Consider the following 13,591-nt stretch of genomic DNA (forward strand, 5'->3'; position numbering starts at 1 on the left):
TTTAAATGAAAAATCCCTCACTTTCTTCATTCTTCTACACTCTTCCTTCACCAAAACTTCAAAACTTTCTTCTCTCCCTTCCCTGAATTTCGGCTCACTATCCCTATCACCATAATCACCAAAACTTCATCAATTTTCTATGTAATCTTCATAAATAAGCTACAAGGGAGTTCCTTGTAAAGATTTAAGTAGGAGGCAAGCTTCAAAGACTACTCTTTCTCTCCAATTTCCAACCGTCCCTCTCATCATTCTTTGTCCAAAATTCTTCATTTTTGCTCCAATTTCATGGAATTCCTCATGTAATCATGCTTTTGGAACACCCATGAGTGGCATAATTGCAAGGGACTAAAATGGTAATTTTTCTATATGCTGGTTGATGAGTTAGGAGTATGTCACAAGTGGGTTGGACTGTTTCGGAAAAGTCAAGACCTATAAGTCAAGGCATAAGCTATTTTGAAAAATTGATTATGGAGTTTTGGAGATAGCAGAAACTGCAGGTTGTTGATAAGATGCTTTGCAATTTTTCCAAGAGTGATTCGAGGTGAGTTCCTTTAGATAGAAACCCCACCTTGGGTAGTTTAATTCTCCATGAAACTACATTAATTTATTTATTCTAGCTTATTAATTTATATATTAGTTTCTTATGTCAATATAAATTTATCAGGGCATGGGAAATTATTTGTAACCTTTAGAAATGGCATATGACAATGATATGCCTAGAATCTGAATAGTTTAATATGATTAGACACAGGAAAATATTAGAATTATCAGATTAATTACAAGTTAAAGACGAGATTCACTTTGTCTTTATTATCATATTCAGAAATATTACCATTGTAAGAAAATCAGTTCAATTTATAATGTTAAATAATTTATAAGCCGTGGCTTTTGCTATCCTCGCCAGTTAGGATACAAAAGGTTTCCGCCAGTTGGAACGGGCACTTTCCATAAGGATGACCCCACGATAATTAGAGGAGTCTGGTATCCCCGTTAGTTGGGTTCCCGCCAGTTGGAAATTATTACCGGTCAGAGTGGAATAAATTCCGGGGTTACTCCACCTGGGTTTATTCCGTAAAATCAACTCAGATAATATTGTTTGTTCAACGCTAACATTTCTAAGATAATATGACAGACATTATGATTATGATTATGATTTTGGCATTAGTATCAGAATCATATCAGTATTTTAGACAGCGATCCTAGTTATCCCTTGATCGCTCAGTTATGCATCAAGAAATTGTATAAACCCAAAAAGGGTTGAGTTAAGAGACAGATGACGATCCTAGGTTCCCTGAGATTGCCTACAGCCTAGGATAGGTGGAACTCACTGAGACATTATGTCTCACCCCAATCCATTTATTTATTTTACAGATTAGCAGGTGGCTCGTAACAAGAGAAGGTAGATACGCAGTCGAAGGGATTATCGTCAAGAGCTCGTTTCGTACCAGTTGAAGATATTATATGTATTCAAATACTTATCAGATATATGAATTTGGCCATTGATATTTTATCATATGTACGATCCTGCAGTGATGTATATATTTATTCAGTCGAAATTTTATTATTGTAATTTTAATGTATCCAGTACTAAATTTAACGCACATTCTAAATATTCTAGCTTTTTACACATGAAAAGTAAGTATTTTGATATTAACAAAACAAAAACAAGTATTCTGAGTTCTCGTACGGTGGCAGATCTTGACTGATTTTGTTGGGGATGCCAAATAATAATAGAATATATACAAACTCTTTCAGATGTTTTACATTGTTTGTAAGATGGTGTAGTGGTTCACTTTGTTATGTTAATATTCAGTACCTTGCGGACATTGGTTGTTCGAGTCCCAGACAAACATTTTTTTAATTTTTTGGACATTGGTTTGAGTCCCAGACAAACATTTTTTTAAATAAAAATATAAATATACAGGAAAAGGAGTCCGTAGAACTTGAACTCACAACCTAATGTTGCAAGAGTAATGATATTTTGACATCCATTTGATGACAACTTTGTTGACAACCTTGTTTTTCTCACTTCTTATTCAAAAACAATGGAGAGAGAAAAAGGAAGAGAGAGGATAACAACATCATGTGAGTATGAGAGAGAAAGTTGTCCAAAAGTTGTCAAAAAGTGATTGTCAAAATATCATTTCTCATGTTGCAAAAAGCATTCACTTTCCACTTTCCACTTGGACAATGAAATACTTATGATATGTTATGAATAGTAGAGTATTTATAGATAAGTTGAGGGGTGCCATGCCCCTATCTCTATAGAGATCAGCCACTGTTCTCGTATCTACGAAGACTCATGTGATACTAGTGTCTTTTACTTTTATTCACTCATGTGTGCGCCTAAAACTTTTATATTTACGTTTGTGACATATTTAGGTTTGTGACCAAGTAAGAATTAGTCTTTAAATAGAAAGGATAAATTGTTCGATTTCCATAGAATTTGTACAAAGTGGTAAATGAAAAGCAAAATAACAAAGAAAACTTTGGGATTATACTTTGTTAACCATTTTATAATGTATTCTCGTGATCGATTTCACGCTTCCAAGTTTTCAGTTATATCTTTACTTGGTGCTCATAATACGCTTTCGTGTTCGACAAATAACGCGAGATCTATTGTACCTATTAACTTCTAATGTCTTAGTCAGTTAATTTATACAATAACGTTAAGATCAAATTATGGGTTATGGGTCCCCGTGAGTTTAGCTCAGTTGGTAAAGACAATACATAATATATGCAAGACCCTCCTCCTCTTGGCCGCTCTACCTTTCTAGTCCTGATATTGGAAAATTGGAATGAATCCCAAGTGACAATTTTTTTTTTTAAAGAAAATCCCAAGTGACAATTGTTTTTATATTTATTAGGGGTGGTGTATAAAACCCGACCATATCTTACAACATGTCCTATCCTGAACATAATGGGTCGGGTACGACCCGGTCAAGTGACAAAAAATATGGGAGACGACATGGACTAACAATTACCTTTTATAACAAACAGTTATTTTTTAATATTATTTTACATACTATATGCACTCGTTCTCTCTCACACTACTCTTTCACTTCTACAATGCTCACTTTTTATTTCGAACCTCAACATAGAGTTCACTTCAACGCCGCCACTCATCGCCTCTTCTGACTCAATCACATGTCTTCGCTTCTCCAACTCAGCCTCACGTTATCACAAATTGTTGTTTTTTGAGTGACGTTTGTACTCTTTAACTTATGAACTGTTTATTTTGGTTATATAGAATACAATCTCTTGGCTAATTTGCAATACAGTATTGTTACTACACTTTTGATTTGTTTGTAAGACTGTGTTACTTTTGATTATGTTATTGATTCCTATAATTCAAAAAAATATATTGATTAATTCTTTTTAAAATAAAAATATATGTATTAACGACTTATCTTGGGACAAACCCGGTCTTGTCTTCGTATTATATGATACGGTACTTATTTTTATTTTTTGAAAGGATGTCATGTACTTATTGTGTGATCGTATGATATATTTTGATTGTTTATTTTGAAAGTTATGATGCGAACTTGTTTTTTTTATTTATTTATCTTTTAAACTTGTGATAAATACTTATGTTTTAATTTAAAAAATATATATAACTTTTTTTTGCCTTAAGCCCTTCAATTTATTAAGTAAATGACCTATAACCATGATTTTGGCTAGGAGGTAAATAATATTTCGAATTATTTCAGTCAGCCTTCAAATTATTTTTCCTTAACTAAAGTTCATCAAACACTTGAAACAAACTATTTAGTTTTCTTTTTTTGTGTTCGGGGTTCGAACCCTGAACCTTGCATAATTAAACTAAGAGTATATGCAACTCATTAAACTAATAATTAAGTTATCCAAATCAGCTTAAAATAATTATATTCTAATCATATTTTCTATTTGATTATGCACTGATCAATACGATATACTTAGATGTGTGTAATAAAGAAAAAGTTTGTATACCATATTTCTCTTGCTAGACAATAGTTTGTTTAGCTAGCTCTATTATCCAGATAATATGATTTTAGTGGACTAAGTGTAATAATACACTCTAATGTTTGAAAAATTTCTCAAAAACAACACAAAGGGAAAGGGATGGCAGCAAGGCATGGTCAGATGCATGAGTTGGATGCATTTTGATGCACAGTGGTTGAATTTTAATTATGCTGTAACTTTTTGCTTCTGAAAATTCAACCATTGTATGCATTTTGATGCACAGTGGTTGAATTTTAATAATTCAGGATAACAGTGGAGGAATTTTGTAAACGATGCACAATGAGAGTAGAACGCAAGGATGAAGATGAAGACGTAGACATGATTGACTAATGAAATCTGAAGAGACGGTTGTGCTTTTCTTTTACAATGCTGTTGTATTTATTAATTAAATCATATATCTATTTATTTAATCTAATGGACATTAAATATCGCTCTCATCTCTCATTGTAACACTCTCCTCTCGCTTGATATGATCCCGAGCTGTATATTATAATGAAGCGGTGTGAATACAAACAAAGGAGAAAATGATGAATAGAGTTAAATGAAGAATTTGTGAAAAAGTAGAAGTGCAGATACTTGTTTACAAAGAACATACTTGTGAAAAATTGAAATGTTATTACTTTTCTTGTTCTATAAGTAAGTAATAGTTGAAAAGTTTATTCCATTTCCAGTCTAACAACTAAATTAAGCACAATAAAGTTATATCACAATCATATTAAGAAACCTGCAACTTTCTTTGTTGTTTATATGTGAAAATTGCATATGTTATTTTAGCTCATAATACACTTAATTGTTGTTATGAAGAGACAAGTGTGAAGTGCATAAACTTTACACATTCCAGAAATATCAAGTTCTAAAAGGAATAACCATGCAAGTATCAACACAATATTCTTGGCAGCAGGACGTACTATAAGTTTTGGTAAAAATGAAGCAGGACATCCAAGTATCAACACAGTATTACGGAGACAGCCATTAGTCCATAACCATCGAGCAAGTTGCACAGTTTTAAGTCATTTGATACAAAAATTGTAATGGAGAAAGAATCAAAGAACTCTCTTTTCAAGTGTCAGAAAATTTGTGATAGAAACAAAAATTCATTTATAACAATCTCCGGACTGTAATCTCAGAATAGAGAATGAGTTCTTATGCAACACAACGTATTAGGAAATAACACATAAACTGAGGAAAGAGATGGTCTAGTGTTGCAAGGCAACTCCTATCCAAGTAATTCGAGAGTTTGGTCTCTCCTAATCAATAACCAGACCCAAAATAAACTCCTACCGATTTTTCCTTCAGTTTTCATATCTTTTCAAAATCTGTCTGACAACATAACCGCCAGCCTAAAATATAATAATTGTGGGTTGTTGCCTAATAAAATAATAATTGCAGGCTAATACTGACCAATGTAATAAACTTAGGTGAGATATAAATGTAACTGACCAATGTAGTTTAAACTTTACAGCACCATAACAATGCAGATGGGCACAATCAAAGTAACATTAGTAAACTCAGTTGAGATACGCAAAAAAATAATGCAAGTGGTAAACATAAAAATAAACATTACAAACCATGAATAATCACAACTTGCTTTACAGAGAAGACTTGAAGAATCCACCAAACGCTTATCCTGCAACCCAAGTTTCGCCTCATTTTCAAGACATCTTTTCATATGACTACAGAAATAGGAACTTGGTGTTGCATAACAATAAAATAAGATAATCAAGCTTATCAACATTGTTACATCTAGTTTAGAAACTTCATAATAATGACAATAACTTGCCATGGTCATGTACTGCATACATTTTCATATATACATCTTAATAACATTTCAATTTTTCTATAAGTGCTAGTCGAAAAGTTTATTTCCAGTCTAACAGCTAAATTAACAGTAAAGCTACATCACAATCACATTAGAAACCTCTCAATGCAAGATAACAATAACATACTTGGTATCGAACTCAGATCCACTTTGGAGGTGGCCAAAACAAGTTGGAATATTCAGGAGAATCGGATAAAGGCGGAAGCCGACCATGATCCAAGTCCAAAACATAGCTCGCACGTGTCGCACGTTTAGTAAGACCTCTTAAGATATCATCACTAATGATCACACAATTCCCTTTGGCAACACACAAATCTGAAGCTGAAGCAGAAAACGAACATTTCATCCCCAAGAACAAAACTCTATCCCCTAAACTCGTTAACTTCACCCACTTCTTCTCCTTCTCATTAAGCTTAAACAAATCAACCTTTACAGAAAACACGTAAATGTCCGCTAACAACAAATCCCCATCGCTCTCCACTAATAATTTCTTCTTCTTCTTCTTCTTCCTACCACCAACCAAAGGTTCACCCACTAAATGGACACCACCAACCAAAGGTTCAGCCACTAAATGGACACTTGAGTCTGGTCCAACAATAACTGTCTTACCAATTTCATCAACCGCATAAGGGTGCCCTTTAAAAATGCATATGTCTCCATACATCATTAACATTTCGGGGATCACCTTCCAATTCTCATTGCCACATTTCGAAAGTAACGGATATGGGGGAGAAGATAAAGTGGCAACAATGAGAGGGTTTTTTCCATGGCACATGACAGCAACAACCTTTTCAGGGAACATGTATAAACAATTGTGGGCCTCCTTGTTGCATTTGATGCCACCGTAGTCCCAAATGAAAATGTTGCTTCCCAAAGGGAGGACAGATAGTTTGTTAAAATCGAGCACAAGACGGTTACAAGAAAGAGGGGCATAATTGAGGAGTGGGTGGAAGAATTGAGTTTGGTCACGCATGTTTTGGCTAACTCTTATCAACCAAGGGCGAAGTAGGGTTTGTTCTTCTTGCTGTTGTGGTGGTGGTTTGATGAGGTAGAGATTTTGTTTGGAGAGTTGACAGAATGGAAGGTTGTTACTGTTGATGCTATCCATGTCGTTGGGGTCGGAGGGGAATGGTAATGTAAAGAGTGGAAACTTGAAGGGTAGAATTTGAAGATGATTTGGGACAGAGGAAGAGCGCCATGTTGAACAAATTGAACGAAAGCGAATGAGATCAAGTTCATTGTCGATTCGTTGTGATATCAGATTGAGAAGGTCTGTTGGGAGTTTAGACCAGTCGACAGCCGTCATGAATGCAAGAAGCAAAACCTATAAACAATTAGAAGCTATATATAAACAAAACCAATAAGCAGAAGCCATAAGCAAAAGCTATAAGCAGAAACCAAAGCATAAGCTATAAGCAGAATCTACAAGCAAAAACAGAAGCGATAAAGAATTAGAAACTATAAACAGAAGCCATAAGCAGAAGCTGTAAGCAAAAGCTATAAGCCGAAGCGATAATGCTATGAAGAATGACGAAGTTACCTAACACGACGAAGGGAGTGAACGAAGCTCGCCGGAGCTTAATCGCACGCGGTGGTCGCCGTCGCCGGCGCCGGAGAGTAAAAATTGATTTGGGGGATTAGGGTTCACTCGTTCCTCAGTGTCGTAGGAAAATCATCAAATCATTTCTATTTTGAAATTCATTCTTATTTAATATCTGCAACATAAATGTATCTTTACTTACCTTCAAAAAATAAAAAATAAATAAATGCTCTTACCAACGGTCAACAGACCTAACTAGAATTTTTATTTTTTTTAAGAAGAAAATTATTTCTACTTTGATATATATAGTCCTCGTGAGCTTAGCTCAGTTGCTTGGACAATGCATAAAATATGCAAGGTCCGGGGTTCGAATCCCGGCCACCACAAAAAAAAATATGCCACCACAAAAAAAATATAAAGTCGATATAAATATAATTATCGATATAAATTTTAAAGTTTAAACTGTTAAATATTTTTAAAATATTTACATTAATATTAAATATATCTTTCCTGCACTACTAAAAAAAAACTGGCATTTTCGGACGGAAATTTCGAACAGAATAAATTTCATCTCAAATTTCATTAGGTTTTCCGACAAAATATGAATATATATCAGACGAATTAAAATTTGAAGATATTTCGTCCAAAATTCATCTCTATTTTGTCCATACTATAGGCCCGTCGGAAATTTGTCCCAAATATTGAGATGGATTTCACACAAAATACATAATGTTGCTTGTTATTAGGTTTTCCGACAAAATATGAATATAAATAAGACGAATTAAAATTTGACGATATTTCGTCGAAGATATTTCGTCCAAAATTCATCTCTATTTTGTCCATACTATAGGCCCGTCGGAAATTTGTCCCAAATATTGAGATGGATTTCACACAAAATACATAATGTTGCTTGTTATTCTATGTTTTAGATAGTTCCATTTATTCTATTCTAATTTGCTAATGATGTTCCTCTTTTTGCAAAGGCGTCATATTCTCAAGTTGGAATGATAAATGATATTTTGAATTACTTTGCCATGTATTCTGGGCTCAAAGTGAATGTTGCAAAATACAGGGTGATCTTCTCCTCGTCTACGAAACTGACTAAAATGATCTCAATTGTTGCTAATACATGTATCTTATGTACTATTTCACTTGGAAAGTACCTGGGATTTCCCATGTTTCATATCTGTCTTCAACGAAGAAATTTTGAGTTTTTAGAAGAGAAAATTAGTCAGAGATTAGCAACTTGGCAACATAAATTATTAAACAAGTTGGTCGTTTAACTTTGGTTTGTTCAGTTCTAAACTCCATCCCCAATTACTATATGCAAGTGGTGCGGCTCCCTCGATCAACTTGCGAGGCTATTGATCGTATGGCTGGGAATTTTTGTGGCAAACACTGCTTTGTTGGGAAAGTTAATTTGGAGCATCCATCAAGATTGTGACTTATTGTGGGTCCAGGTACTAAAGCATAAATACATTCATACTACCAATCTCCTGAATATGAATAGAAAGGTTGGATCGGTTACTTGAAATGCCATAATGAAAGTTGTTGCAACCCTCAAGGATGGCTTCGAGTATAGATTGGGAAATGGTAATTCTTCCTTCTAGTTCGTCAATTGGTCAGGTATAGGGAAATTAGCTCAGCAGGTCCTCTTTGTGGATATCTATGATCTTCACATGAGGGTGAGGGATGTATATGTTGATGGACATTGGAATTTTACCTTGCTTTATACTTCTCTTCATATTGTTGTCATATCGGTTGCAAGTGCTTCCTATTTGTCTGAGTCCTTCTGTTATTGATTGTGTTACCTCGAAAGGCAATCTTAATGGTATATATCCTGCTCGGGATGGTTATTACTGCTTAACAAAAGTGATTTTGGTGAATTGGCTACGACATATCGCCGCCCCAGAAAAGCTAAAATTCTTCATTTGGACTGCTCTCCACAATTCTCTTCCTACGAGATCGATGTTATGTCATCGTGGCATGCTTCGATCGAATCTCTGTCCTAGGTGTAATCAACATGCTGAAATAATTCTTCATTGTTTGCGAGATTGTGAATTTGCAACCATTTTCTGGAAATCTATTGGTTTTGTGGACCACCTATTCTACCAAGGGGATGATTTATATATCTGGCTGCGACAAGGAACGTTTGGCACCACTATTTTTCTATTTCTGGTTGCTTGTTGGTGGTTGTGGCGTGGGAGAAATAAGTTGTGTTTTGCGAATGAATTGCTGTCTTCCTTCACCATAAGGCACGCCACTTTTAATTATACTCACTTGTTATCGAAGTGTTTCCTTAAATAGCGGCATGTGTCACAAGGTTGGTAAAGTGGAATGCGTCCAATGCGAATGGCATGATTTTAAATGTTGATGGGAGCAGTCTTGGTAACCCTGATGTCTTCGGTTTTGGGGGTTTGCTTCGTAATGATGATGGTGCTTGGTATTGCGGCTTTGCGGATAACATTGGTTTTTCAAATATCCTGCTTGCAAAACTCTTGGCAGTTTATCATGGATTCAGAATGACTTGGGAATTTGGCATGTCAGAGTCGGTGTGTTATTTCGATTCTAAAACAACAATCAAGTTGACTAAAGAACCCGTTAACGATTGGCATCACTATGTTGCGATCCTACTGCTATCTCGAGATTGACAAGTGGAATTAGTTCATACACTAAGGGAAGGTAATGCCTATGCTGATTACCTTGCAAAGATTAGGGCTAACTCTCTTGAGGCGTACCAGTCTTTTGTTGCACCTCCAGCTGAAATCAGCAACCTCCTACTAACGGATGCTAGTGGGATTTTCTTTCTTTTTGCATTCTGTGGCCAAAAAAATCCGTGCGAACCATTGAGATGGGTTTCTTGAATATATTTTGATAGTATCAAGTTTGATAAATTCTGATGTAACTTTCAACTTGGCATTGTTTTACCCTTTTTGTATTAAGTTGTTGGTTCAAATATGGGTGATGGCAATTGGCAACACTGAGGAATGCAGCAGTATAGGCTCCTAAATTCTAGTTGTACTTGTATGCTCAACTTGAATCAAATTAATGGAAAAGTTGTGCTTTTAAGGGTGGAAATTGATGGATCTGAGTTATTGTATATATATCAGTGACAATATCAATCAATCCACATATGACCACACTTGAAAGAGTGCATGAAATACACATGAGCCAGAAAATGTACATTACATTTTTTATTTTATTTTTTTTTATATAAAAATGCATTTTTACATGAGTATGAAATTCTATATATTTTATTTCTCATTAATTCCAAATGAGAAATAAGCTCCTCATGAATTGGTCAATTAAAGCAAACTAAACCTTCAATTGAAGGAAAGGGAAAACCATTCCATAAAAAATGACAGTAAAATGCAAATGGATTAAGAAGAATGTTTTTATATTGGAGATATAATTAATACTGTTAAGTAAACCAAAGACATGAAACAGAAGTTATACACAACACAATCAGCTTAAAACATTAATTCAGAGTAACATACTCCTGCAGCTTTAGGAAACTAAACTCATGATTATGAATCTAACACTAGAGTGAGAACAATAACAAAGGATTATAGTGATAAAATTAGTAGAAACAAGTGATCCTGCTTGCTTTACAAAGACGACTTGAAGAATCCATCAAACGCTTATCTTTCAAGACATCTTTTCATATCAATATATATAATTAGGAGCTTGGTGCCGTGCTGCTCAACACGTAATCTGCAAAAGTATACAATTACATTCAGATTTCTGAAAAAGCTAGCTGCATATGGAAAAAAAATTAAGAGCTTGTGAAAAATTAGAAGTGCAGACACTTGTTTACGAACATATTAGTTAGAAAAACCTTAGTCAATTTAATAACATTTCAATTTTTCTATATGTACTAGTCGAAAACTTTATTTCCGGTCTAACAACAAAGTTAAGCACAGTACAGCTATATCACAATCACATTATAAACTTTACAATGCAAGATAACAATTACATACTTGGTAACGAACTCAGATCCGCCTAGGACGTGGCCAAAACAAGTTGGAATATTCAGGAGAATCGGACAAAGGCGGAAGCTGACCTTGATCCAAGTCCAAAACATAGCTCGCACGGTTCCTACGTCTACAATATCCTCTTAAGATATCATCACTAATGATCACACGATTCCCTTTGGCAACAGACAAATCTGAAGCTGAAATAGAAAACGAACATTTCAGCCCCAAGAACAAAACTCTATCCCCTAAACTCGTTAACTTCACCCACTTCTTCTCCTTCTCATTAAGCTTGAACAAATCAACCCTTACATCATGCACATAAACGTCCGCTAACAACAAATCTCCATCGCTCTCCACTAATAATTTATTCTTCCGACCACCAACCGAAGGTTCACCCTCTACATGGACACCACCAACCAAAGGTTCAGCCACTAAATGGACATTTGAGTCTGATCCAACAATAACTGTCTTACCATTTTCATCAACCGCATAAGGGTGCCCTTTAAAAAGGCATATGTCTCCATACACCATTGACATGTTGGGGATCACCTTCCAGTTCTCATTGCCACATTTCGAAAGTAACGGAAATGGGCGAGCATTTAAAGCGGCAACAATGAGAGGGTTTTTTCCATGGCACGTGGCAGCAACAACCTTTTTAGGGAATATGTAGAAACAATCGTCGGCTTCATTTTTGGGTTTGATGCCGCAGTTGCAAATGGAAATGATGCTTCCCAAATGGAGGACAGATAATTTGTTAAAATCGAGCACAAGACCTTTACAAGAAAGAGGGTCATAATCGAGGAGTGGGTGGAAGAATCGAGGTTTGCCACGCGTGTTTTGGCTAACTCTTATCAACCGAGGGCAAAGTAGGGTTTGTTCTTCTTGTTGTTGTTGTGGTGGTGGTTTGATGAGGTAGAGATTTTGTTTGGAGAGGCGACAGAATGGAGGGTTATTGCTGTTGATGGTATCCATGTCGTTGGCGTCAGAAAGGAATGGTAATTTGAAGAGTGGGAACTTGGAGGGTAACATTTGAAGAAGTTTTAGGACGGAGGAAGAGCGCCATGTTGAACAAGTTGATCGGAAGCGAATGAGATCGATTTCATCGTCGATTCGTTGTGATATCAGATTGAGAAGCTCCGTTGGAAGTTTAGACCAGTCAACCGCCGCCATGGATGCTTATAGCAGAAGCTACAAGAAAAACCTAAAACAATTAGATGTTATATGCATAACATATAAGCAGACACTATAAATAAACAAAAACACAAGCTATAAGCAATATGGCAAAAACAGAAGCTATAAGCAGAAGCAGAAGCTATAGGCAGAAGCAGAAGCTATAAAAAGAAGATATAAGCAGAACATATAAAGAGAAGCTATAAACAGATGGTATAAGCATAAACAATAAGTAAAACCTGTAACAGAAGCAGAAACTAGAAACAATTTGGAAGCTAGAAGCAGAAGCAGTATATATATATATATATGGAAGCTATAAACAGATGCTATAAGCAGAAGCAATAAGCAAAACCAGCAACAGAAGTTATAAGCAGAAAATATAAACAGCAGCTATAAGCAAAAACCGAAGCTATAAGCAGAAGCAATAAGTAAAACCTGTAACAGAAGCAAAAACTATAGACAATTTGGAAGCTATAAGCAAAAGCATATACATATATACATATATATATATTAAAGAGAGAGAAGAGATGGAAATCAGTCGTGTAAAATTAAAGCCTTGTACAGTAAGTTTCTTCCCTTTCTCTCAATCTCAAAGTTGGAATACACTTAATGAGAAAGGAAGGTTAGGTTCTTTTTCAAAAGAACACTTTACAAAAACATGGTATTAAGAAAAGTCGTTGAAGCAATAAATTTGTCTGAAATGTTAGAAATGTGTGTTATTATTTCTAAATTACCTTTTATATACTATGAAGCACGGATACGGACACGACACAGACACTGACACGCCGACACAGCTAATAATTTTAAAAAGTTACATAATTCAGTGTAATTACAAGTATCAGTGTCGTGTCGGTGTCAGACACGACACGTATCCGACACCGGAACACGTCTAATCCGAGGAGTGTCCGTGCTTCATAGTTTATATATAAATAGATTCAATGTTACTTTTTATATTGGGTCAATTTGTATTAGGGCACATATAGGATTACATAAATGGTAAATATTTATTACAAAATATTACTTTTCAATCTCTAAAAGAATAAATTGGTACAATTTCTTTAACAAAATTTTCACGTTACATTC

At 35.1% G+C, this 13,591-nt stretch overlaps 2 protein-coding genes across 4 annotated transcripts; both read right to left on the bottom strand.

Moving 5' to 3' along the window:
- Positions 1–5,697: 5,697 nt before the first annotated feature.
- On the bottom strand, positions 5,698–7,512 carry LOC146913120 (F-box protein SKIP23-like). The gene is made up of 2 exons (XM_085716373.1): positions 7,362–7,512; positions 5,698–7,145 (listed from the first exon to the last, which is right to left on the bottom strand). The coding sequence occupies exon 2, from the start codon at positions 7,125–7,127 to the stop codon at positions 5,961–5,963; it is 1,167 nt and encodes a 388-aa protein (XP_085572499.1). The 5' UTR covers positions 7,128–7,145; positions 7,362–7,512; the 3' UTR covers positions 5,698–5,960.
- A 3,229-nt stretch (positions 7,513–10,741) lies between these two features.
- LOC146913121 (F-box protein SKIP23-like) lies at positions 10,742–13,145 on the bottom strand. 3 transcript variants are annotated; one of them, XM_085716375.1, is made up of 3 exons: positions 12,944–13,145; positions 11,342–12,539; positions 10,742–11,075 (listed from the first exon to the last, which is right to left on the bottom strand). In XM_085716375.1, exon 2 carries the CDS (start codon positions 12,506–12,508, stop codon positions 11,354–11,356), a length of 1,155 nt encoding a protein of 384 aa, XP_085572501.1. In that variant the 5' UTR covers positions 12,509–12,539; positions 12,944–13,145; the 3' UTR covers positions 10,742–11,075; positions 11,342–11,353. The 3 variants fall into 3 exon arrangements, with proteins under 3 accessions (XP_085572501.1, XP_085572500.1, XP_085572502.1); XM_085716374.1 differs by having other exon boundaries at positions 11,342–12,526; positions 12,944–13,083; XM_085716376.1 differs by lacking the exon at positions 12,944–13,145 and adding an exon at positions 12,748–12,836 and having other exon boundaries at positions 11,342–12,526.
- Positions 13,146–13,591: the final 446 nt, after the last annotated feature.

This window comes from Medicago sativa, chromosome 6 (genome assembly GCF_051527215.1).
Source record: "Medicago sativa cultivar Bolivia chromosome 6, Bolivia_mono, whole genome shotgun sequence".
In the NCBI taxonomy this organism is placed as follows: Eukaryota; Viridiplantae; Streptophyta; class Magnoliopsida; order Fabales; family Fabaceae; genus Medicago; species Medicago sativa.

Coding starts and splice junctions, on each gene's coding strand:
- LOC146913120 (XM_085716373.1), bottom strand. CDS start 7,127: ATGACGGCTGTCGACTGGTCTAAACTCCCAACAGACCTTCTCAATCTG.
- LOC146913121 (XM_085716375.1), bottom strand. CDS start 12,508: ATGGCGGCGGTTGACTGGTCTAAACTTCCAACGGAGCTTCTCAATCTG.